Consider the following 26,474-nt stretch of genomic DNA (forward strand, 5'->3'; position numbering starts at 1 on the left):
TACTATTGGTATTAACTTGTGTATAGGACGAGTAGTTGCTTTTCCGTTCGCTTTTTGAACTGTTGCGACTCTTATCAAACCTTCAGCTCCGGGATGTGTTTCGATGAGCTTCGCTAGTGGCCATTTCCCCGGCGAGGTATCATCCTAATTTATTATCACCACTTCTTCTTTTTCTAGGTTTGTAGCGGGTTTTTGCCACTTATATCGCTGTTGTAGATTTGACAAGTAGTTATGTCTCCAACTGTTCCAAATTTTCTTTTTACTTTTCACCTTTGTGGCATATTCGTGTATGTGCTCAACTCTTTCTCCCTATTTGCCGAAATTAGTTCTCGCCCAATTAGGAAGTGTCCTGGGTTTATTATTATTCTGTTCTCCGTATCTTCCATATCAGCGCATAAAGGTCGGGAATTCATGCATGCCTTTATTTGAGCTAGCACTGTGCTTAGCTCTTCGTATGTTAACGAACTATCCCCAATTACGAAATTCAAGTGATATTTCATAATTTTAACATCACTTTCCCATAAACCTCCAAAATGTGGCCCATACGCTGGTATGAAGTGTCAATGCGTTCCTAATGTTGTTAAGGTGTCTGATAATGATGCCTTCACTTTCTCATTATTTTGGAATAACAGGTTTGCTGCTCCTACAAAGTTTGTTCCATTGTCACTGTATATATGACTACACTGTCCCCTTCTTTAAGTAAATCTGTTACATGCAGCTACAAATGCATCCGTTGTCATATCGCTTGGAATGGATGAGCTTGGTTTACCCTCGCTCTTGGTAAACTTCCCATTAATTGTTGAGACGTTTCGGCCTTGGATCTTTTACATTTGACACAAGTGTTTATTTCTTCTCGCACTACTCTTTTTCCGTGCGTGACCCAAAATATTTGCTTTATGTAGTGCAGAGTTTGTTGTAGGCCTCCATGCAACGTTTTGGTATGACAATGTTGTATTATTAGTTTACTTAATTTGCTTTTGTGAGGTATTACTAAGGGATGCTTTTCATCGTGTGTTAACTCTGAGTTCTGAAGTCTCCCTGTAACCCGTAATATGCCGTAGTTATCCACATAGGGTAGCAAGTTTAATAGTTTACTCCTCCCGTTAAGTGGTTTTCCACTCTAGCGTTTTTATTTCTTCTGCGTAGTATAATTCTTGAGTATTCTTTGTTACTCTTTGCAAGGTATTCTCTAATTCTTGAGGGGTGAGTTGTTCATGTTCTACCTCTCTTTTTTTTGCATTTGTCTGCAAATCTAATGCAGTGAGATAGTACTCGTTGCATTCTATTCAAATTTGAAAATCTTTAGCAGATGTCACTAACCTTGAAGGTTGTGTTAGCTATTATTTCTATTCTCTTTTTCTCTTCATCGGTATCCAATATCTCTGGTATTGAAAACCTAATATTTGTTTGTATTAGCCAGATTGATCCATTCCACCATAGGTCCATCCTCACTAATTCTTTTGCTTTTATCCGTTTAGATAAATAGTTTGCTGGGTTTTCTTTTATATCTACTTTAAACCAGCGATCAGGTTGTATGGTGTCTGTTATTTCCGTTATTAAAGCATCTATTTTTTGTACCTCTTCTTTTATATCCTCATGTATATCTTAATCATTTTCGTCGTCTTCCAATAAGTTCCTCCATCCTAATTTCTACTTCTGTAATTTTTGTCGAAGACTTGTATGAATTATTAATAAATTCCTCCAAAGTCTTTTTCGTTTCGTAAAAGTTCGATGTAAAATATTTATCATCTTTCGAACTCAACTTACTTCAATTATATTTATTTCAATTAACCAAAATCAACACAGAGGTTATTGCTTCTATTGTACTAACAAACTTTGAACTATGAGCTTACAATACAATTTAATCTAGGCCGTAATTGCAACACTTGGAAGTTCAATTGGATATTCAATTAAATATATTATTCGGCAATTAATTACGTTGTAGGTAAATGAACTAATTATTAAAATATTACACGATATGTTTTCACAATGTTTTAATTATACACGGTGAAACTATAAAATATTAAGAAGTTAAGAATAATGTGAGATTACAAATTAAGGGATTAATTTGTGATTGAACACTCGCCTTCTATTAGTCGGTAGTGTATGTCATATTCCTTGACAGATTGACGAGCGAATAAGGTTATAGGTGATATTATTTGTTGCTTTTTAATTAATTTTTAATTTTAATTAATATTTTCAAAATGAATCCAACAGATTTAAATGCTTTTGATTCCCATGAGGACGAAAGGGAAGCAATAGTATATCGACAACCGAAATTGTTCAAAATTTGGTAAGTTTCATGGAACGAAATGAGAGTTGGAAAAGTTTGAATTAAAAAAATTTAATTTTTAGGATAAATTACTTTGTGGAATTTGATGAATTAGAATTTTTCAAACGCTTCCGGTTACAGAAGAAAACATGTGCCACAATACTAAATTTTATTGAAAATAACATTAAACCGTTAACAGATCTCAATCAAGCTATAAGACCATAAACAAAATTGCTTCTTGCTTTGCGTTTTTATGCTACAGGTAACTTTTTACTCACATGTGGAGACTATGCTGGAGTAAGCAAAACTTCTGCATGTGTCATTGTTACCCAGGTCACTGAGGCTATTGCATCTTTACGACAAAGATATATAAAATTTCCAGAAACAGACATGGAACGTTTGGAAGTAAAATAAGGTTTTTTTGCCATTGCCAAATTCCCTCATATTATTGGTACTATTGACTGCACTCATGTTCGTATAATGTCTCCAGGTGGAAATGAAGCAGAAAGATACCGAAATCGGAAGGGATATTTCTCATGGAATGTACAAACAATTTGTGATGCACATTTAAAGATAATGGATGTTGTTGCACGGTGGCCTGGTTCGTCCCATGATCAGGTAATTTATAATAACAGCAGAATCAGAGGAAGGTTGGAGAGTGGAGAATTTGGAACGAGTGTTATTTTAGGAGACAGCGGGTATGCTAATAATGTTTTAATCACTCCCTTAGAGCAGCCCATTACTCCTGCCGAAACACTTTTCAATAAATCACATATACGAACAAGAAATTGTGTGGAAAGATCATATGAGGTGTGGAAACGTAGGTTTCCTAGCCTCTCAATGGGTATGCGGGTGTCATTGGAACATTCACAGGCGATAATAGTCGCAACTGCTATTCTACATAATATTGCCATAGAAGATCATGAAGAAGAGCCACCAAATGAATTTCATTTTGAAGATGTGGAAGTACATTTACCAGTTGATAGAAACCAAGGCATTATGCGGGAACAGAACAGAATAGGGGATTCTCTCATTTTAAATATCATTTATTATTTAAATATGTACCAGTACGTTTACACGGTCACAGGAACAGTCAGGCAACTCGACCAATTTGTATCGTATATTAATTCACTTCATAGCCATATTGAATTTACAATAGAAACAGAACAAAATCAATCCATAAATTTTTTAGATTTAAAAATTATCAGACTTAAAAACAAACATGACTTCTCCATATTTCATAAACCTACCCATACTGACACGACTATACACAATTCATCATTCCATCCCACACAACATTAAACTGGCAGCCTATCATAGTATGTTACATAGATTAACAGAAATTCCGATGTCAAAATACAACTTTGAGACAGAATTAAATATCATTAAGCAAATAGCAGTAAACAATGGATACAACGAACAAACAATTAATAAAATTTTAAATCAAAAACTACACAAGAAAGCCCTGAAATTAGTATTTCCAATTATAGTATATTAAATATATTAGTATCAAGTTATAAAATGTTCGGGATGTATGAATTCTTTGCATACTTCATGCATTGGCTTACAGGGCGAGGATGTCAGTCGAATTACACGAGTGCGTAGTAAAAATATCAAAGTACTATGTAATACTTGTAGCAACGGAGAGGACAAGTTTGTTCAATTAAAGCAATTTTTAACGAATCTTGTGAAAACTAAAATGCAGGAGCTGGAAAGGAAAATAGCTAATATTAATCCTACAATACAATCCGAACATCAGGAAGAGATAATCGAAGAAGCCATGGACCGTATTAATCGATCGCACAATATCATTTTGTATAACGTCCCAGAAACTAATTCTGCTATGGAAGATAATAATAAAGTAAATGATGTTCTAACTACAATACAAGGTGGTAATGCAAATCCGATTTCTGCAAGACATGTACACAGAATTGGTAAACGATCTAATAAGGCCCATCTAATGAAAGTGACCTTTTCAACACCCGCGCAGGCTAAGTCTATTTTGCGTATCAAGAATAAATTAGCCACATCTACTTTCTCTGCTATTTCAATTTCTGATGATAAAACACCTCGACAGAGACAATACCTAAATGAACTCCGGACAGAATTGAAACGTCGAACAGACAATGGAGAACAAAATCTGATCATTAAGTATGTAAGGGGTAGACCTACCATAGTCAGTAAAACTGAGAGCTCATTAAACTAAATGTGTCCAGCAATTCCAGATCAAGTAAATCCCAACACGTTGCAATTACATGTTATTACCAAAATGTACGCGGCCTTAATAGCAAAATTTCATTGTTTAATGCCAACGTTAGTGATTGTGAATTCGACATCATAGCATTAAGTGAAACGTGATTACGCAGTGATGTTTCGAGTATGGAACTCTTTCTGAATAATTATGTCGTATACAGAAAAGACCGAAAATTCCATGAGGTGGACAAGGTGAAGGGTGGTGGTGTAGTGCTCGCGTTAAAAGATTTCATAACATCTGAAATATTGGACATTACGGCTCTCGACGCACAATTTCCACTTATTGATCTTATTATTGTCAAGTGCCGGATTGGTTACAAATATTTTTATATAGTTGTTGTTTATTTACCTGATAGGTTAAGTTTGGTAGACTTTGAATATTTTCTTGATTGCTTAGAGAAATTTGATTACTTAAATAATGACTGCATAGTACTAGGCGATTTCAATGGTTCAAGGTTTATAGATAATGATATGTCTGATTTCAAAACTTCTGTAGTTTTAAGTTTTGCGGGCTCTACTGGCCTTAGACAATTTAACAATGTTATTAATCACTTGGGTAGACTGCTAGATTTGGTCTTCTCGCATTTCAGTTGTGAAGTGAAGCACGATGACTCACCTTTGGTCTATGAAGACTCTCATCACCCAGCTCTTCTAATAACATTTACGGATATATTTGTAAAAGAGCCTAAATTTAGGTATGGTTTGGAGCAATTAACTTTTCAACAACACATTTTTTCCTGCTTTATATCGAGAACTGTATGAAACGGATTGGAACTCTCTGGATACTTCTAATGACGTTAATGAAACTTTAAATAACTTTTATGATAAGATTTTTTCTGTGTTTAATATAACTGTGTTTAATATAAGTATATTCCAGTTTACAAAAACTTTAGCCATAAATACCCACCCTGGTTCGATGCTGATATCATTCACAACATCAAATTAAAAGCAAAGTTTAGAAAAAAGTTTAAAGATTCAAAAATCAGTGTGATTTGCTTAAGTTTCAACGGTTAAGACACCTTGTCAAATCAAAAATTAGTTTAGCCTACAATGTATATGTCGAGAATATCCAAATTGCTTTATCCATCAACCCCAAGAAGTTTTGGTCGTACGTAAATTCGAAAAATAATAGTTCAAGAATTCCTGGTGTGATGAAATATAATGACATTACTACCTCCGACCCACAAAATATTGTGAATATGTTTGCAGAATTTTTCAAGAGTGTTTTTCTGTCATCAGATATTAATTCCAAGGGTAACTCTTCCTCAATTAACGCAGATTATTTAAATTTTTATCCCATTTTAGAGTCTGAGATAATTTTGGCTAGTAAGAAATTGAAAGACAAAATGACGTGTGGACCTGATAATATTCCATCCTTTTTGGTTAAGGATTGCATAGGTGCCTTAACTGTGCCACTATTAAAAATTTTTAATTTATGTCTTCTTAACCAGGAATATCCGAGTCTCTGGAAGGAGTCAAAAGTGTGCCCAATATTCAAAACTGGTGAAAAGGGTCAGGTAGAAAACTACAGACCAATTTCCATTATTTGCAATCTATCGAAAGTCTTTGAAATAGTTTTGTATAATCGTATTTACTCACGCACTCGTAATCAGCTGTCTCAATATCAACATGGTTTTGTCTCCAACCGGTCCACTGTGACAAACTTATTAATGGTCACACAATATATCTCAGCGGTCCTAGATAATAGAAGTCAAGTTGACGTCATATATACTGACTTTACGAAGGCGTTCGACAGAATTCACCACGGCGTATTACTTTCTAAATTGTGTCTCTTTGGTCTTTCTGAGGATGCCGTGACTTTTATGAGGTCTTACTTGTCAAATAGAACGCTGTTTGTTGCTTATAATGGTTACAATCGGAAAAGTACCTAGCTTCTTCAGGGGTTCCACAAGGTTCTAATCTAGGTCCATTATTGTTCTTGTTATTTATTAACGATCTGTGTGAATCAATTTCTGCACCATGTTTATGTTATGCCGATGATTTAAAGATTTATTCATTGATAAGCGACCTTAATGATTGTCATTTTTTGCAGAGTGAACTGAATCGTGTACATGAATGGTGTAATGCAAATCATTTGAATCTTAATGCCAATAAATGCAAAGTAGTTAGTTATTCTAGGAAACAGTCTAATTTATACCATCCTTATATTATCAACGGCAATGAACTTGAACGTTTAAATAAAATTAAAGACCTTGGAGTTACATTTGATTATAAACTCACCTTTGTTGAACATGTAAATTTAAAGGTTAAAGAAGCACTTAAATCTTATGGATTCATAATTAGAAATAGTCGAAATCTCACTAATACTAAGGCAATTAAATTACTTTATTACACTTTTGTACGCTGTAAACTGGAATATGCCTCTGTCATCTGGTCACCTTTTTATGATGTACATATCCAACTTATAGAGCAGGTGCAGCGTAAATTTTTAAAATTTTTGTCTTTCAAAATTAACGGCATATATCCCAAGAGGGGCATCAGCAATAGTGAGTTGTGTAGCGGTTTGGACGTAGTATCATTAGAATCTAGACGAATTAATGCCTCCCTAATATTCCTGTACAAGCTACTACATAATCTCATTGACTGCCCTGATATTCTTCGACAAATAAATTTTAACGTTCCATCTTATCCAGTGAGAAATTCGATTACGTTCAGAAATACACAAGCTAGAACTAATCTTATGTTAAATTCTCCTCTATTTCTCATGTGCAACTATTATAATTCCTTAAGTGCTTACTGCGATATATTTCACTGCAGTTTAAAGCAGCTTACTAGGATGGCTGAGATCTACCTAGGTGATTGAGTAGTTTCTTTATGTTAAGGTAAAATACTCGAAAAATGTGTTATTTAGTTAGTACTTATGAATTATTAATATATCATTTAACTTTAGTCTTGTATTTTGTCTTATAAATGGATTCTGTTCGACAATAAACGCTATTATTATTATTATTATTATCCAGATTTAGCCATACGGCTCACACTCCCTCAAAGGGGAAAATTCACTCATCCCAGATACCTACGGTATCAAAAGGATTGACCTCTGGTGGGACTCTTTCCATGTTATCGAGTCCTAGGTGACTTGGTATGTCGGTGTATATCCCAAAAATTTTCGTACGCATCTGGACGTCGAAAGTAACACAGCTTTCTGCATAATCTTATAGATGTTCATTTAGACCCAGCTTTTTTATGTTTTCTAGGAGGCTCTTCGGGATGACTCCAGTGGTAGAAAGAATAATAGGTATCGTCTGGGTACTTTCCATTCTCCATTATTATTATTATTATTATTATTTCCACCACCAGAGAAAAAACCCAGTACTTTCTGCTCGATTACATATACAGGCAAAATATCAACAAAAATAGCCAAACACATAAAAAAGAAAAGAATAACACCAGCTTTAAGAACAAATAACATCTTTGGCAAATATAATAAAAACAACAAGAGCCAAAATAAAAAGCACTTACATAGTGGTGTATGCAGAACATAAAAGGGCTTTCAATAATAGAAAAACAGATTCTACATACGCACTTCACCTTCTAGATCATAATCATTCTTTTAATGTCGAATTTCAAATTCTCCACATTCAAAATAAAGGCCTTAGGACTTTCAATAATAGAAAAACAGATTCTACATACACACTTCACCTTCTAGATCATAATCATTCTTTTAATGACGAATTTCAAATTCTTCACATTTAAAATAAACGCCTTAAGCTATCTTTGTTAGAATCTATGGAAATTAACAAATTAAAAAACACAGATATAATTCTGAATGACCAACTTGAGACCAACAGTTCTCCCCTCCTCAACCTATTTCATTAACTAGACTATATAAACGTTAGAATTAGTTAAAAACGGTTATAAAGTGTAAACGCATGCCAAAAATAGATCACTTGAGAAAGGCATTCTGCCGAAACAGCTATAGTGATAAGTTTTTATAACAAATTTTGTGGAAATTTTTGAAAACAAAGTTTTCAGTGTTTTATTTTTACATTAAATCATTTTGCTAATTTTTAATAACATTAAAATGTAACACACGATGAAAATAGTTTTAATTTAATTTGTTATTTAAAAAAAGTGAGGTAAAAACAAAGCTTTAAACTTAAAAATTTTAATTATTTTATTCACGTCAAAGAATTCAAATGTTCTTTTTGTTTTCTAGTTCGGGCATTAATATCTTGATCTCTAACTCATATTTTTCAGCAAGTCGTTTTTCTTTTTTTTTTCAGCCTCTTCTTTTAGCAAATTTATTTGAAAATCGATGTACTCAATCTTTTTTTTTTGCTAATTCTTCATATACATTACAGTTCTGCTGTTTCTTTATTTTTGAAGGAATTGATTCCTTCTTATAAAACCTTTTCCTCTTTCAATATTAGCAAAACCTAAAAAGTTACATGTTTAATATTTCTAATTTTGAAATATAGAAAAAAATTACCTTATGGTGTATCAGCCGAGTTGACAGGTTCTTTTTCTTCAGGAACTATGTTTTCCTTACTTAATGCATCACACTCTGCATCTAGAAATAAAAAAGAAAAAATATGCTTATTACATGCTTTAACAAAATCGTTTACCAACGACATTTAAAACTTTCAATGCTTTGCTCATGGGCTGCCGAATCTGTTGTGGGTCCATGATTTCCAACTACAGCCTGCCTGTAAATAAAATACATTACATTACAAACAAACCAGAAGTAGTGATAATAAATAACAGTTCTATTGTACGTGTTTACATTAGCATCATCAATCTCACAAACGGCAAATTCTTTATCAATTTGAATATTGATAATTTCAAGAGTTTCCTCAGGAATAACATTTTCTTCTTGAACAGTAATTTCTGTACCTATAAAAAAATATGTTCATAGAGTTCTACATTTAATATTTGTATTTACAGAATAAAAAATAATGTAACATATTTTGCATACCGAAATCAGAATCAAACTGTGATGTTGTTCCTGTTGCCCCAACGCCAATTATATTTAATATGCTATTACTAGCATTGTTAAGACCTAAATCTCTTTTTACATAGAATTTACATAGATTTTACATCACACATAGAATTAAATTGAATTTCTATTTTTTTGCCACTCTGCTTCTCTCCCGTTGTTTGTTACGGTTTCTTGCATTCTAGAATATAATAATACATAAATATGAATATTCAAAAAAATTAATTTTATAATGTACTTACCTACAATTTCCTTAAATTTCTCCACTAAACTCACCAACACATCAATTTCATTTGCTGTAAAGTTTTTTTTTTTTTTTTTTTATTTAAACAAATATACCCGCATCAACCGTTGCAACCCTTTTTTTAATTTAATAGAAAAATGAGCGCAAAATTATATTAAGAAAATAAAGACAAACAATTTTATAAAAAGTAAATTATATTTTAGGTAAATATTATGTCCATGTCAATGCCAGGACAATTAGCGACTCTGTCATTCATTAGAACTACAAGGCTATTTACTCTCGATATGTATACTGTCGTCGCTTTAACATTGTAGAACGCGCAATCAGTTATACTTCGAATAACTCTAGGTATAAGTTAAACCAAGAATAACTATACTGTATTTTATACCTACACCTACATTGTAGAACCGGCCCTAAGGGTACAAAGATATACGGGACCCAGCGTAGAACGTCGAATCCGAAGAGATGTACTAGAGATTCTCGGGGCTGTCAGGGCCTTCGAAACGGCGCGGCGACCTTTTACAATTAATTCGATTCAAAGTTCCTATAATATTAGACAACGGACGATCTAACGACAACGCATTACACATATGTGTAATATGTATATATGTATCGCAATATGACGATACATATATACATATTACATAACCCCTGTAAAATAAATTTCATATTTTTTTTTTGCTTTCGGTTATTAGTAGTTCTGTCTGTGTCTCATTATATATTTGTGTATGCCACATTTTATATTTTTTGTTTAGGTTTTAGGGGTGAACCAGATGATGCAATTTTAGAACTTCAGTGCCCTGTATTGTTCGTAATTGGACAACGTTCTAATACTTCCAAGTAAGTACAGCTGTTCTTTGTTTAAGTTTATATGACTGCGGACACTGAATACATTCGCTATTCTCACAATTTTTACTCATTTCTTTATTAGTCATTGTTTCGTATACAATCTTTTTCTACATTTAATACTAGTATTGATCCTCTAGTATGTACCTAGTCTTTTTTGGTAATTTGTTTCTAGTTTTTTTCTATCTAGTAGCTATCTACTTAATTCGATAGCTACTTTACTATGGAGATGGACTGCCCAAGTTCCTCGTTTTTCCTCTTATTTTTTTTATTTATCTCTTATATTTTATTTATTTTTATTATTTTTTAAATTTTCTTTTTCTATTATTTTTTTATGTATTTTTTTATTCTAGTAAATTACAAAAAAATACTTACTCTATATTTACAATTACAATTTGAGTTTAATATCTAAAATGTTTATATACAATAATCTATATAAAAACTATTTTTTTTCTAATGTTAATAAATAGTTTAAATTGATGGGATCGCGGACATCAGTCAAAGAATACAACGAATTTAAAAAATTATTAACCTTATTAAATATAAGAGAACAGTCCAAAATTTTACTTTGTAGATTACCCATCTGACCACAAGTACATTATGGACTATCAGCTAGATTAATTTTAAACATATATGATGGTGTAAGACAGTGGTTAAATCTCATTTTGCATGTAGTTCTTGTCATATTCTTTGTCGACTCCATTTTAGAAAACCAAGATTTATCCGTAATATGGTTTATGATTGATCTGTAATGGTTTTATGTGTCATTAATATACCTTTCTTTCCATTCTTTCTTAAGCACGTTGAATATGTCTGATTCTATATCTCTAGATGGAAAGATATGGAAAGAGTAACCTATGGTTGTGAAACCTGGGTAATGACGAAAAAAGTGGAAGCCCAACTCAGGTCATTCGAGAGAAAGATACTGAGAAAAGTATATGGCCTGGTGCAACAGGAAGACGGCACATGGAGAATCAGGAGAAACGACGAGGTAAGATTTGTGAAAAGTCAAAAACTGTTATGGTTGGGACATGTTCAGCGACAAGAAGACACGAAAACGACAAAGAAGATGTTATAGTGGATGCCGGTAGGAAGGCGGAAAAAAGGAAGGCCCAGGACGAGATGGTTGGATGACGTGGAAGACGACCTAAAACCATGAATATAAGACAATGGAGGAGAATTGAATGGAAGAGAGATCTGAATGGAAGGACATAGCCAGACAGGCAAAGACCCATCCAGGGTTACGATGCCAAAAGAAGAAGAAGATGGAAAGATAATGAGTTAATATTCCTTGTGTCACCGCGTATTTTGCCAATTCATCTACTATTTCATTTCCAGATATTCCACAGTGGCTTTTAATCCATGCCAACTTAACTCAAGTAACCTAAGCAACAAGCTTAAGTTTTGCCTTGTTGCTGAAATTATTTAATTTTATTTATTATATATAATAACTCAATGTAATTTACTTTTGATTTAGGATTTATGGCACTAATTTTTCTTAAAGAATTTTTATTGTCACTATGAATCATAAACCTTGAATGATTTATATTAGTTAAATATTTTAGTACTTCTATTATCGCTATTAATTCAGCTGTGTATATACTCATGATAGAATTTAGTTTAAAAATTTTACGGTTTTTATTATTGTTATCCCAGTATGTACATCGCACACCTTCAATATTTTTGAATGCATCTGTATATAGCATATAAAAATCTTTGAACATTCGTGAACTGTCAGATATAAACATTAATTTTCTTAAAGATAACGGCTAATGTCATATTTCTATAGTTGTTTATCATTTACATTGTCATTTTTGAATAGAAATATTCTATATTTAGAGTTTTCTTTTTTATTCAATATTTTTCTGTTAAGTCTGCTAAGAACAGCTGGTGCATTTTGGATATTAACCTTGGCTTTTCTCGTACAATCTAACTAAAAGTCTGATGCCAAGTTTTTTTCGTCTAATATCCATTGGCATTTCACAGCATTCAACTTGTTGGTTATTAATCTGTGTACTTCTTAGGGCTCTTATACACAATCTAGGCATTTATTAAGGATTTCGTTTAAATGACACTGAAGCTTTTCTGTATAATATTGATCCATAGTCGATTATAGCTCTTATATTAAATAATAACAAAGAAATATTTGGATCTGCTCCCCATCGTAAGTGTGATACGAATCGAATAAGATTTATTCTCATTTTTGTTCTTTTAACTATATTGTCTATATGATATGTTATTTCCAAAGAAGCTGTCTGTCAATAGTAATACCCAAATATTTAACATAACTTTGCACTGGTTAGGAGACATTGTTTATTAAGATGTGGCCGGGTATTTCGTTTCATTTTCTTGTAAAAATACATAATTTAGTTTTGGAATCAGACATATTTAGTCCATGTAATTCACTCCAGGTTTAAATATGTTTGGCTACTTCTTCAATCGATTTGACTGCATTTTCAATTTTATCGTTTTCTTGATAAATGACTATATCATCTGCAAATTGTAAAATTTTTGTGGAGTTAAAATTTTTTACTAACAAAAAATAGATCAGCAGTATAAACTAAATATAATAACGGGCTTAATATTCCTACTTGAGGTAAACTATCCATCGTTAGCCTTGGACCAGTTGTGTTACCATTTACCGATATATAAATTTTTCTAAAGTCATATAATTTTATTATTTTTTGACCTAGACCTATTTGTGTCATTTTGTTATATAGTATACTTAAATTAACATTATCGTATACTGATTCAACATATAATAAAAGAGCTGTTACTGAAGAGTTTTACCGAAACGCTAAATTTATATATGTTACCAAGTGGCTTACTGCTTCCACAGTAGAATGATTTTTTCGAAATCCAAATTATGTTGGTGACTTTTTATTATTTTTTTCTAACCATCTTTCGAGCCTAAGTTGTATCATTCTTTTCAGTGTTTTTGTTATGCAGAAGCTTAATGAAATAACTATATAAGATTCTGCAAAATCAGAATTTCGAATTTGTTTTGAGTATGGGAATCCCCTGGTACTCTCTCCAACTATCTGGAATATCTTCTGATTGCCATATTTGATTAAAAATTTTTAATAGTGTTTATTTTATTTTTTGATAAAAATTTGAAAACATAATATAATGTATAATTATCTATTCCGGAGAAGTGTTTTTCTTATTAAGACTTATTTCTAATTAATATAACCTAAATGGCACTGAAAGTGTATAATAAGAGTTTTTCCATTACATCAATTTTTGAATATATATATTATCTGAATATAATTTTCTCAAAAATTCCTCAACCCATTCTCCTTCGGTCACTGGATTTATTTGTGGTTTAAAGATGTTTTGTAAACGTTTAACTTGATTCCGCATATTTTTTATTGGTGTATTTTTGTTTAAAGTTTCACAAACATTTGTCCATGCGTTACGCTTACTCTTTAAAATATCTTTGTTGGTTCTGCTACACATTTATTATAATTTATATAATTTTGTATATTGGACTGTAACTTAAACTTGCGTAAAGCAAGTTGTTGTTTTTGAATCACCTTTTTACAATTGTCATTCCACCAAGCTTTTCTAAATCGTGGATTAGTCCCTGTTCTTTTCTCCGGTATATATATATATATATATATATATATATATATATATATATATATATATATATATTACATTTACAATATTAGTTTAATTTATTTAAAAATTGTAGGTGACTTAAATTATTATCGAGTTCCATGAACTTATCAGTGATAGAAGAGAAAAGAGACTAGTTCCCTTTATTTATATTCCATTGTAATTTTGTATTTACACATTCAGCTTTATTAAAATTAATATTTGACTTTATAACAATAGCAAAATGATTTGATCCTAAAGTATTGTCCACAACATCCCAATCGAAATAATGACTATTTGCTGAGCATATTGTAAGGTCTATTGCAGATTTATTATTACTACTCGGTCTACCCAGCGAAGTTTCTTTTCCATTATTACATATACAGTCCTCAACAGCTTCTAACTGATCAGATTTTTTAGTATAGTGTCTACAGTACTACAACCCCAAACATAAGTGTGGCCATTAAAATCACCACCAATTATAAAAGGCTTCTCCAGACTATTAAAATCTTTTTCCATTCATTTACCGTGATTTTGAGATTTGGTTTTACATACATAGAATAAATGTAAAATCTTTTTTCCGGTTTTAATTTTAATTCATATGCTATTACACATTACGTCATTGAGTGGATGAAAAGTAGGACTGTTATAAAAATTAACTGTTTTTTTCAAAAGTATGGCTACTCCACCATATTTATCATTCCTTTAGATATTATAGCCCATAAACTTAATAAAGTTAACTTTTCTTTAACCATGTTTCTGATATTAGTCCTATATCTATTTTATTACTGTCATACAAAATTTACTTTTTTGTCATTTTTCTAAATAACCCTTATTTGTGTTAATTGACCGGGCATTCCATTGAAGAAATGATATGTTAGCCATCACGATGTAATAATAATTGTGAAATATTGTTTTTCAATAATTCCAACGTTTTTCATATAAATTGTGATTAATCTGATTTAAAGTTGTTCAAATAAAGTTTACTATAATTTCTCCTATATTACTATGATTATCGTTTTGCATCTGTTTTATTATGATAAATAGGGTGATTAAAATTATAACAAGGCTGACTTTTTACTTTTGGTGTTTGCAAGATTTTTTATGTGCGGTTCCATTATTTCTTTGTCTACATTACTAGAATCAATACTACTTGACTACAATACTACTACTTTTTCGTTTATAGATTGTATATTTATTGGAAGTACTTTCTTGTTCTTTCCTTACTATTGAATAATATTTTCTATATTTATTATTAGCTTCGTAATATGTTATATTTTCAGTATTCATAATCTTTTTAATATACTCCTGTTTTTCTCTTTTCGTACAATTTGCTCCCTTGTCAGTAGCGCTATGTTTTCCTTTGCACAATACACAAAGTAAAATGTTATCTTTTACCCTACGTTGAGCACCTATATGCCCAAATCTCAAGCACTTTAAACATTGTATGATTCTGGGTGTGTAATTTTCAACCTCGTATATCATTTTTTCTATTACTACCTTTGTAGGTATAGACTGACCTTTAAAAATTACTAGTAAAAAACTTTGGAATATGTCTCGTACTATTTGCTTTTTAGATTTTCAGATTAAATTAATTTATTAGTTCTAGCAAAATTATTGAGTCCTACCTTAATTTTATTCCTACCAACTACCATAATTTGTGTGATATTATTTTCAATTTCAGGTACTGAACGTAAAATATATCGGGCCGTGCGTATCCTGTATAATTTGCCGATATTTCCGTTTTTATTTTCTATATGTATGGTGTATATAAATCTCCTAATTTATATCTATTATTTCATGTTAAATTTATTACTTTCTTTAAATTTGGATTAACTGATCTATTTTGTTTAATTTGGTCAAAATTGCATCGTTATTAGAATCAAATTTGTTACCTACCTCGTTAGTGCTAGTTGTTTGGCTTTTATCGTTTGTTACCTTATCATTTACAATAATGTTGATTTTTTTAATTCTTCAAATTCCATCATCCTGTCTCCTCCTAATTCTATATAAAATTTGCCTCTATCTGGAGGCTTCGGTGGAATTTCTTCCATGCCGATTTTTTAGAGATTTCACTTCCTACACACGAAATATACACTTTATTACAGACCACTAGTTAAATAAGTCTTTATGCTATTAGTGATACCGTAAAAGAGAAGAAAAAACCCTTTAAAATTGATATTTTTTTGGTAGAGCTTCGAAATATCCGCATTTTGATTTGACGTTTATTTGACAGTCCGACAGTTTATTTAAGTACAGTTAAAACAAATGCTTAACTAATTTTACTACAAAAATAATATATATTTATGTATTTTCTCTTTCTATTTCTATTTCCTTTACAGTCAAGAAGATCTCGAAAATTTGAGAGAACATATGCGCGTTGAAACGGGTCTACTAGTAATTGGTTGTGCTGATGATTATCTAAGAATAACTAAGAAAAAGAAGCGGCAAGAAGGAATTACTCAGAGTATTGTCAATAGATGTGTTGTGGTAAGTTTTTGTTAACTTTTAAGTTTTTTTAACTGTAGAAAAGAGCATATGTGAAGTTATAAGTACACGCAGTACAATGGTTGGAAAATTTAGGTAGAATGGAAAATAGAAGACAGATAAAAGATATTGCGTATAGAAAAACCAGACCTAAAACGGAGAAGAGGAAGGCCAGATATGTTTACGGATGATCTAAAAGAAAAGCAAATTAGAAACTGGAAAGAAAAGTTGAAGGACAGAAGAGAGTGGACGAAGATAGTATTCAGTTAAGCACCCACAATACCTGTAAATGGCACATATATACAATACTTTTTTTTAATAGATCATTTGTTTGCAAAAATCAATTCTTTTGATGTATAATTAGGCAAGGAGAAACCCTCAATTTCGTTGAAAAAATATTAACATGAGATTTTTTTGCATAACTACATTTAAGGGATGCCGCAAATCAATCGCATACGCAAAAGTGGTCAAAATTTGTTTAAATAATTATTTATACCCATTGACCTTTTCTCCCCGGACAATTTTTTTATAGATTTTTTGGCTCATTTTACAGTAATGGTCCCAAGTAATTTGTCTTTGAGGTTGATCATTTAAAAGTTATAACTTATTTAACGTTTGAGAAACCGCACAAATGATCACATTTTTATCCACGGCTCATAACCCCGGTAAAAATTGTTATCTGTGACGCTAGCAAGTGCTAGCATTTTGGGCATACTCTGTTCACGGAACCTAGTCCCTGTTGGTTAGTAAATTTGGTAATTAATTTTTTGATACGTTGGTCCCATTTTCACTTCGACTGGAAGCTACTATACAACCAAGTACACTTACTCATAGCCAATATTAATTTATCTTAAGACAGAAAATTATTCATAAGCAGTCTGTTAACCAAATGCATCAGTTAAAAAAGGTTTAAATGTTTATTTTACAAATTTTATAGTCGTTTATAAATTAGTATTTACACATGGAAAGCTGTTAATATAAATTAATGAATATGCAGATGCACTTCGATTATTCATGATTATTCTTGTGTTACGTTTCTGCCAATGACTTCAACATAGTTCCAAGTTGAATGAATTGTCTATAATTATTAATTATGTGTTTAAAAGACTGTCCAATACACTAGTCACACTCTGCTGTCGAGCGACTGGTTTATTTTGTATATATGAAACTCAAGCGAGCTAAGCCCTTTTCAAGGGAAACATAAATAAGAACAAAATATTCTGAACACAGAATTTATTTAAGCATGTTTTCTCATTGTATTGTGTTATTATCTACATTGCAATTATGATTTACATTACAAGTTTTTAATAATTTATAATTCATGCATTAAATTCTTCATTTATAAATTTATATAATATGTGTATACCCTGAACATGTCATAAACTTGCATATCGCAATAATCTATTTGTATGAGGCCAGTGGCGTTTGTACTGTCCTATCATGCTCGAGGGCTCGGGTTCGACCCCAGCGTTGACACCAGAAATTTTCAATTTCTAATTTAAATAACTCTCCACTGTGCTTCGAAGAGTACGTAAAGTCATCGGTACCGGTATGTAAGTGGCGGTTACGTCATGCTAGTGGGGCTTGTGAGACCTTAAAACAACAACACCGAACTTAATGAAAGTTACTTTTAGTCAGTTTTATTTAGTTTGTTGTTGGGACACATTCAATTATATCTTTTCCAATAATGCCGTTGTATGTATGTATGTGTATGTATTGTATATCAAATATATTTTTTGTGAAAAACACTATAACTTTCGGAGCAAAAAGCTAAACTTTAATACTAACAAATTATTCAAAAAACTCTATCCTGTCAAAATTCTTCGATTTTCACAACTGGAGTTAAAATTAGAAAACGAGAAATTACAGAACAATACAGAAAATGTAACCAACGACATATATCTTATAATAGATTGTAATATTTCTTGTATTATAAATACAGTAGACTCCCTCTATAACGAGGACTGAAATGGCAAACTAATTACCCCGTTATAAGCCGATCTCGTTATATCAGACAACAATAATACTGTGAATATATATGAATATGTAGTTTTCTAAAACATTAACTTGCTATAGCGAAGCCATTCGGAGCAAATAAGATGCTAATAAATATTGTTTGAATGGCGTTTTCGAAAAAAAGTTGTTTACTTTTATTGTCAATGAATTACGTTAAAACAAAAAAGAGTTGTTTATTTTTATTGTCAATGATATACGATAAAACAAAAAATCTGTACCTACATTTTTTTCCAACTACATAATGTATAAAGCCTATTTTAAAGGAGAATAATAAACTATTGCTTCTGCAATTGGAAGAAGTCTGTCACTTTTGACTGCTTTAAATTGTCCAGTATCATTGTATCTATCATATTTTCTAAAGATGTGAAACAGTTGTATTTATTGTAAAGAAGTTTATTGCGAGCAGCAGTTAAGTTTGTTGCGGTGCAGTTAAAAAGGGTATTTATTTATAACCACGGCTGAGTCAAAAACGTAAAAAACACGTTTTTCGATCTTATTTTCTCTCGTTATAACCAAATTTGCGTTATAGTTCAATAGAAATCTAGGACATAGAAAAATAGGACATCTAATGTACCTCGTTATAAGCGAAACCTCGTAATAACCGTGTTCGTTATAGAGGGACTATACTGTATATAGCAATATTTCTAAAACCCAAATTTATAAAACTTCAGGTTGCATGAACCAGAGGTATTATCTCACAAATTTCATGTCAATAATCCCAGCATCTCATCAAGTAATTCGACTGGAAATTATTAAAAACTTACAAAACCAACGCATGTACTCGCATCAACGCATGTACTTGCAACGCATTCACTGGATAATAATTTTTACAAACAAGATTTTGGATTAGCCATGTACTCATCCTTATCTCCATTATTAGCAGATGTTTTCATGGAGAAAGTGGAACAAAATGTAATAAATAATGCTTCACTTATGGTATCGTATGGTACATTTATTTAAACACTAGATACTCATGTTTTAGTTTATTAGTTATCTAAGTACAATACTAGATAGTACTCAGTTGACGTTGACAAAATTAACCTCGACCATTCTCTTGATTCTTCATTCTTAACAATAATGATAATGCTAATAACCCCGTGATTTCCAGCTATTTAACATACGTGAGTTTGTTATTATAATACGTTTGTACTTGTTTAATTTGTACACATTATTTAATAAGCTTTTGATTACATTGCAAATTTCACTAGGTCAGAGCGCGTTCCAGTTACACCGATATTTTCAATGTCGTAAACAAACAATCATCCGTTTAGCAATAAGCAATAAACTGAATTGGGTTACTTAGATCTGATGCTTAATTAAATCCCGGTACAAAAACATTGTGCATAAATATGAACAACAACCCACAGTATCGTGGAGATTTGTAGATGATTGTTCTCTATTTGACCTCACGGATTAGAAGCACTGAATAAATTTCTGATAGACATCAACAGTAAATAAGAATCAATCAAATTCACCATAGAAAAAGAAAAGAAGAACTCACTTCCTTTTCTGGATATTTTAATCACAAAAGAGGATACAGGATATGCAATCAAAGCTTACAGAAAACCAATCAACACCAATATTTAAATTGCCACACAAACCACAACATAAAAATCGAAAAAGGAATTATCAAGTTATTTTATGATAGAGCCCAAAACACCTGCTCTAATTACAAGCATTTCAGGAAGGTTTTAACAAAAAATGATTACCCATTGTCATTTATAAAGAAGGTATTTCACATGATTGAAGAAAAGACACATCAAAACACCATAAGCAATCCAGAAACGCCCCCAAGAAGGAATTCAAAGATGAAAACAATACCATATGTAAAAAAAATCAGAAAAACTAGAAAAGATAGGAAATAAGTACAACATCAAAACAACCAACACACAGATATAGTGAATGCTACAATTTTCAGATGGGAGAAACCGCAAAATAAGTAAGTGTCAGTATAGACGAGCATCAAGCATACATCAAAAACAGAGACTTCTATAAATAAAAAATTTGCAAACATGCCTAGAACAATTAGCACAGAGTACAATAGAAAGATGCATCAATAGTAATGAAAGAAACAGTCTTGAAAGATGCATCAATAGTGATGAAAGAAACAGTCTTGAAAAAGAGAAAAATCTACTCTAGAAAGAAATAGAGAAAAAAAGTGGCTGTCATCTTACTTAATGAAGCAAAATGTGTAGCGAACCCATCAGCAGAATGTAGCAAACTCTGGTTGCCAATACTAAAAGAAGAAGTCAGCTTCAAGAACGTACCAACAGTAGTGGATTAATAGAAAGTCAGAGACACACCATCTCCAATTATTCATACTACATACATCATCTACAGTTATCATATCATAACAAAGTTTTAATTTTTTCCGGCTAATCTTTTTATCTCATCTACCAATCTAATCTGTGGTCTTCCTCTTGGTCGTCTACCTTGGTTGTGTCCAATGTTGTATTATGGCGTTCCAACGTTGGTCTTTTTGTCTAGCAGTATGACCTTCAAAGCTTAATTTGAGTTTGGCAATTTTTGTTGTGATATACTCGATCCTTGTTTTTGATCTTACCCAGTTATACCAAACATTGCTCTTTACATTGACCTTACTGTTATGGCTAGTTTGTTCATATTTGTCTTGTTTATTGTCCAGGTTGTAACGGGTAGCTCTTTCGAAGCGATACTCAGTAAAACACAGGTTGAAATAAAAATAAATCTATTAATTTCCTCGTATATACAAAAATAAAAATAAAATGTATTCTGTGTCCCCGGCTGGATCACGCGAGAGTGAATTCCCCGGCGGACACCTGTAAAAGAAAAATTATTATTACTAACAAACAAAATGGAATACGCGAATTCAATCGCACGCAGACTTATACTCGCTTCCGCCTCAATCCAGCGGAAGCTCCAAACGCACTCGCAATCGAAATATTCGGTTGTGCAGATCCACGCTATACTCTAAGTCAGAGTTGACGGTAACGTTCAGTGCACGATAGCCACGGGTTCTGCTTGATTGAGGATAGAGTATAATTCTCACTACGGAAGTCTCTCTGTCCGGGTCGGCTCGCAGATTCAATACACCAGGGAGCCTAGATCGTTAGCCACAAGACTCTCTTTTCCGCAAATCGCTCGCCTTAAATAGCCGCTCCGAATCCCACCTCGTCGTCTCGTCGTGGAAGTGGGTGCGCGATTATCGACACTCCCACGGTTCGAACTGTTGAACGTCCAGCACATCGTTACACCCCTTTCTCTTTGGAAAAAAAAAAGTAACATACCTTTTTTTTTTAGTAACGTCTACTGCCTTGTGATGCCATCTATCCCTCGCGGTATCTTTACCGCAATCTTCTTCCCGTTGTTACACCATATCCGGTATCTTTTGGTCCCCCTCTCGATCAGGTACTTTGGGACGATCTCTATGATATCGGAGTTTTTCCCGGGTTCAACTTCTCCTGAAGAGGACGCGGATTGGGCTTCTGGTCCTGTTGGAGTATCAGATACGCTCTTCTTCCTTGGTGGGGTTGGTGGTGTACCGAATAGTTCATGGCACCTCTTCAGGATCCTCTCCGCGTCTTTCCCTGGTGTCACGGGCAGTCCGGGTCTCTCTGGCGTTTCCAGAGGGGTCATCTCTTCCGGTATCTCTAGTACGTCTTTCATGTTTGATGTGGATGAACTGAATTCTGCTTGCAGCACTGCCACTTAAATACCGTTTGATTGTGGTGGGGATTGGATTTCTGTAATAATATCTCCCCCTTCCCATGGTTTTAAATCTTTTACATGTGCCGTCATCTGCTTGCGGCTACTACTATCGACCAATTTCAGTTTTACTACTACTGGTGATATCACTGATGTTACTATGTATGGTCCTGAGTACTTTGGCGCTAATTTGCTGGTGAAAGCTGCACTAGCCGATGATAGATGGTGTTCCTTTTTCATGACTCGATCTCCTGGATGTGGCCGCCATTCTCTTCGTCTTAGATCGTAATGTTTCTTTTGGTCCTCGAAAGCGTGTTCCATGTGCACTTTCGCCAATTCTCTTAACGCTTCTAACTTGTTTAAGTTCTCTGCATACCCCTGTATACCTTGGCCGTTTGTCGCCTCTGTTGTGTATAATTCTCTTCCGAAATTAAGAAGCGCTGGTGAAAATCCTTTTGAATCGTGTCTTGACGAATTTATGGCGTAGCAGAATTCTGGTATCAATTTGTCCCAGTCTTTATCGTTATCCTCCACGTAAGTAGCTATCATCGTTTTCAGTACTTTGTTTATTCGTTCTACTGGATTGCATTAAGGTGAGTACGGCGGTGTTAGAATGTGATTTATGTTATAGGACTTTAGGAACGCCTTAAAATTGCCGCTTGTGAACTGCGCGCCATTGTTCGAGATGATATTCTTCGGGATACCGAACTGCATGACTACCTTTGATCGTAGAGTGTCGATGATGGAGTTCGTAGATGCTGCTCTTATCGGCTGGGCGACGACCCATTTGGTAAACCGGTCTTGCATGACTATTAAGAAAATGTTCCCTTTTGCAGATCTTGGGAATGGCAACATTAAATCAACTGAGACAGTATGCCAAGGCTTTTCTACAGTAGACGGCTGGTTGCATTTGAGACGGTTTATATTGGAGGCACTTCGTACTGGCTCTAACGTAGTCTGCAGTTTGTTTGAACATCTTAGGCCAATAGTACTTCTGCGCTATTAGGCAAATTGTTTTTGCAATTCCTAAATGGCCTGCTGTGGCTGAGTCATGATTTTCCTCCAAAATATATTTCCTTTTATATCTTGGTACGCATAATTTCCATGGGCTATTAAACTCTAGGTCGGCTCCAAATGTGTTTATATAATTTTCCGTGTGATATTTGTAAATCCGGGAAATCGTCTGGGTTCTGGAGTACATTCCTATATAAATTATCGTACCAACTGCATGATTCCAGCTCTGATGCTAATAATTCCAACTCTGGTTCTTCGTTCTGGTTTTCTTGTGGTTTTCGTGACAAAGCATCTGCTACCTTGTTGAGGACTCCCTTTCTATATATTACCTCGAAATCGTACTGTTGTAGTTCTAAACTCCACCTGGCTAACCGACCTGACGGGTTTTTAAGGTTCTTCAGCCATTTGAGGGACTGATGGTCTGATATGACCTTAAAATTGTATCCTTCTATATACGGCCTCATTTGCTTTATCCCGTAAACGATGGATAGACATTATTTTTCCGTTGTGGAATATTTTGTCTCGGCTGGTGTGAGGGTTCGACTAGCATATGCAATTACTTTATCCTGGCCGTCGTATTTCTGTGTTAGTGCAACCCCAAGTTCGCAGTTCGACGCATCTGTTTCCAGGTAAAATGTTTTCGAAAAATCGGGGCATGCTAATACTGGGGCCGATGAAAGTTTTGATTTAAGCTCTTCAAACGCGTTTTCCTGCTTATCGGTTCATTTGCATCTTATTTTCTTCTTCAGAAGCATGTTTAGCGGTTCTGCTATTGTCGAATAGTTCTCTATGAATCAGTGGTGAGTTTTCTTCTTTTTTTTTTAATTAATTAGGGCTTTGGTAAAGACCAATTAGCCAGACGATTTTTTTTTCTCTAACTATAATAATTTAAAAAAAAGATAAACAAAAAAAAAACAACTTTACAGAAATTTAAAGAAAACTCGTCCTTCTTCACAATAACAATGCTTAAAGTATTAGTAGTGTAAAATTTAAGTGTGAGCAGTGTATGTTTTTTTTTTTAATTTTTTCGTCGCCCACTTACAAAATCTAACTAGTTGCAGAATTGCTAACAATATATTAATATTCTTATTGAAAATTATACAATTTAAATTTATGGGTAAGCAAATTTTGTTATTAACAACTTCATTATAAAATTTATCTGTGCTTTGACTATTTAATGAACAACCTAGTAGAATGTGTGTTAAGTTTCCAAGTTCACCACATAAACTTGAGGAATCATCAATTAAACCAATTTTACATTTATAGCTTGGTGACATTGCATGACTTGCTCTTATTCTGTTTAAAGTAATAATAAAGTTCCTGTTATTTTGGTTGTGGAACCATCTTATTATTGGGATTTGGACTTGATGTGATTTATAAGTTTGTCCTATTTGTTTGCTGTCATATAGTTCTTGCCATTTAGTCTTAAGTTTGGAATTCAAATCTGTATATTGAATACACTGGTTAATAGAATCTCTGTGTAAGTCTGAGGCGGATTTTGCAAACTTATCAGCAATTTCGTTTCCTTGTATACCCGAATGCCCTTTGATCCAAACTATTAGCACCTCCCGTTGCGAGCTAAGTATTTCGTGATTGGTCTGTAGTATTTCTACTTCTAGATGACTTAAGTTCTTGGCTGCACTTATATTTTTTAGTCTCTCTATGACACCTCTACAATCCGTAAATATGACACTTTTGAGTCTATACGTCCTAAGTATATATTTTAAAGCTTCACTTATTGCAAACATTTCTGCTGTATATATCGTTGCCTCATCTGGTAATCTGAACTCTTCATGATATTTTGAGGTGTGATCGTAAAAAGTGGAACCTGTACGAATTTGTTTTGATCCATCGGTGTAAATCTGATAATAGTCAGGCATCGTTGATTGACCGTTTCGAGGAAGTGGTCGTTTTTGTCAATCTGAAACGTCTTAATTTTTTTAGAAAAAAGGATATGCGGATGTTCTGAAAATATTGGTAGGGTTTTTGATGTGTACAGTACTGACCTGAATTGGGAAAGAGTGGTATAACTTTCACAAATTAGCTGAGTTTTCTTTCGTAGCCAATAAGACTGAGTGACTACTGAAATTGACAGTTCATGGATAGGGATAATATAACTTGCGGATTTAGCAAATGCTTTTGTGATAAACTTGCCACTTACTTATTAGTTGCCTTCTTAGTTGTAACGGTGGTTCTACAGCTTCTGCTTCCATAATATTTATTGGGTTTGATTTGAGATATCCAAGACATATTTTTAGACTTTTGTTTTTTTGACGAAATTCAAAGGAGACAACTGATCTGGTATGGTCATGTGAAAAGAATGGACGACGACAGGCTGCCAAACCAAATTTTAAAATGGACGCCAAGGGAAAGAAGGAAGAGAGGAAGGCCAAAACAATCCTGTCTGGGCGGCATTCAGAAGGCAATGTCGGAAAGAAACCTTCACCCTGGCGAATGGAATGACCGACGTAGCTGGAAACTGGGAACCAGAAGGCGGAGAACGCTATAAAAAAACCGGGATAATAATAAGTTTTTTTGGGTTTCTATTTTGTCTAAATGAATTTGCGCCGCTGATCCATACAAATGACTACCATAATCCAGGATTGATCTTATCATGGTTCTATAAAATAACAAGGCGATATTTGGGTCAGCCCCCCATTTTGTATAACAAAAGGCTCTCAGTATGTTAATAGCATTTTCAGACTTTTTTGTTATTTGATGGATACAATCTTTCCATAACAGTTTCCGATCTAGATATAATCCTAAGTATCTCACATTTTTTATTTGGAAATTATAAGGTCCCAGTTTTACATGATCCTGTTCAATGTTTCGTTTTCGGCTAAATAGACACACCTCTGTTTTGTGTTCAGAAAGTGTAAAATAATTTTCATTCAGCCACTCGTTGAAGATGTCATAAGTTTTATTTAATTCATATTCACAAGTTTCAAAGTTTTTCCTTGTACAATAAAAAACAATATCATCTACAAATTGTATTGTTCGTATGTTTTGAAGTTTAACACTGACATCCATTGTATATAATAAAAACAAAACAGGACTTAAAATACTGCCTTAGGGGAGTCCTAGGTTCGTAGTTCTAG

The 26,474-nt window shown here is 33.1% G+C and overlaps 1 protein-coding gene across 2 annotated transcripts in view; it reads left to right on the forward strand.

Moving 5' to 3' along the window:
- Rcd1 (Reduction in Cnn dots 1) overlaps positions 1–26,474 on the forward strand; it is a 340,758-nt gene that overhangs the window by 219,235 nt on the left and 95,049 nt on the right. For both annotated transcript variants that reach the window (XM_072529866.1, XM_072529867.1), the window contains exons 6-7: positions 10,485–10,569; positions 16,518–16,665. In XM_072529866.1, coding sequence (XP_072385967.1) covers positions 10,485–10,569; positions 16,518–16,665 — 233 coding nt within the window. The remainder of the gene's footprint in view (positions 1–10,484; positions 10,570–16,517; positions 16,666–26,474) is intronic.

This window comes from Diabrotica undecimpunctata, chromosome 4 (genome assembly GCF_040954645.1).
Source record: "Diabrotica undecimpunctata isolate CICGRU chromosome 4, icDiaUnde3, whole genome shotgun sequence".
Classification (NCBI taxonomy): Eukaryota; Metazoa; Arthropoda; class Insecta; order Coleoptera; family Chrysomelidae; genus Diabrotica; species Diabrotica undecimpunctata.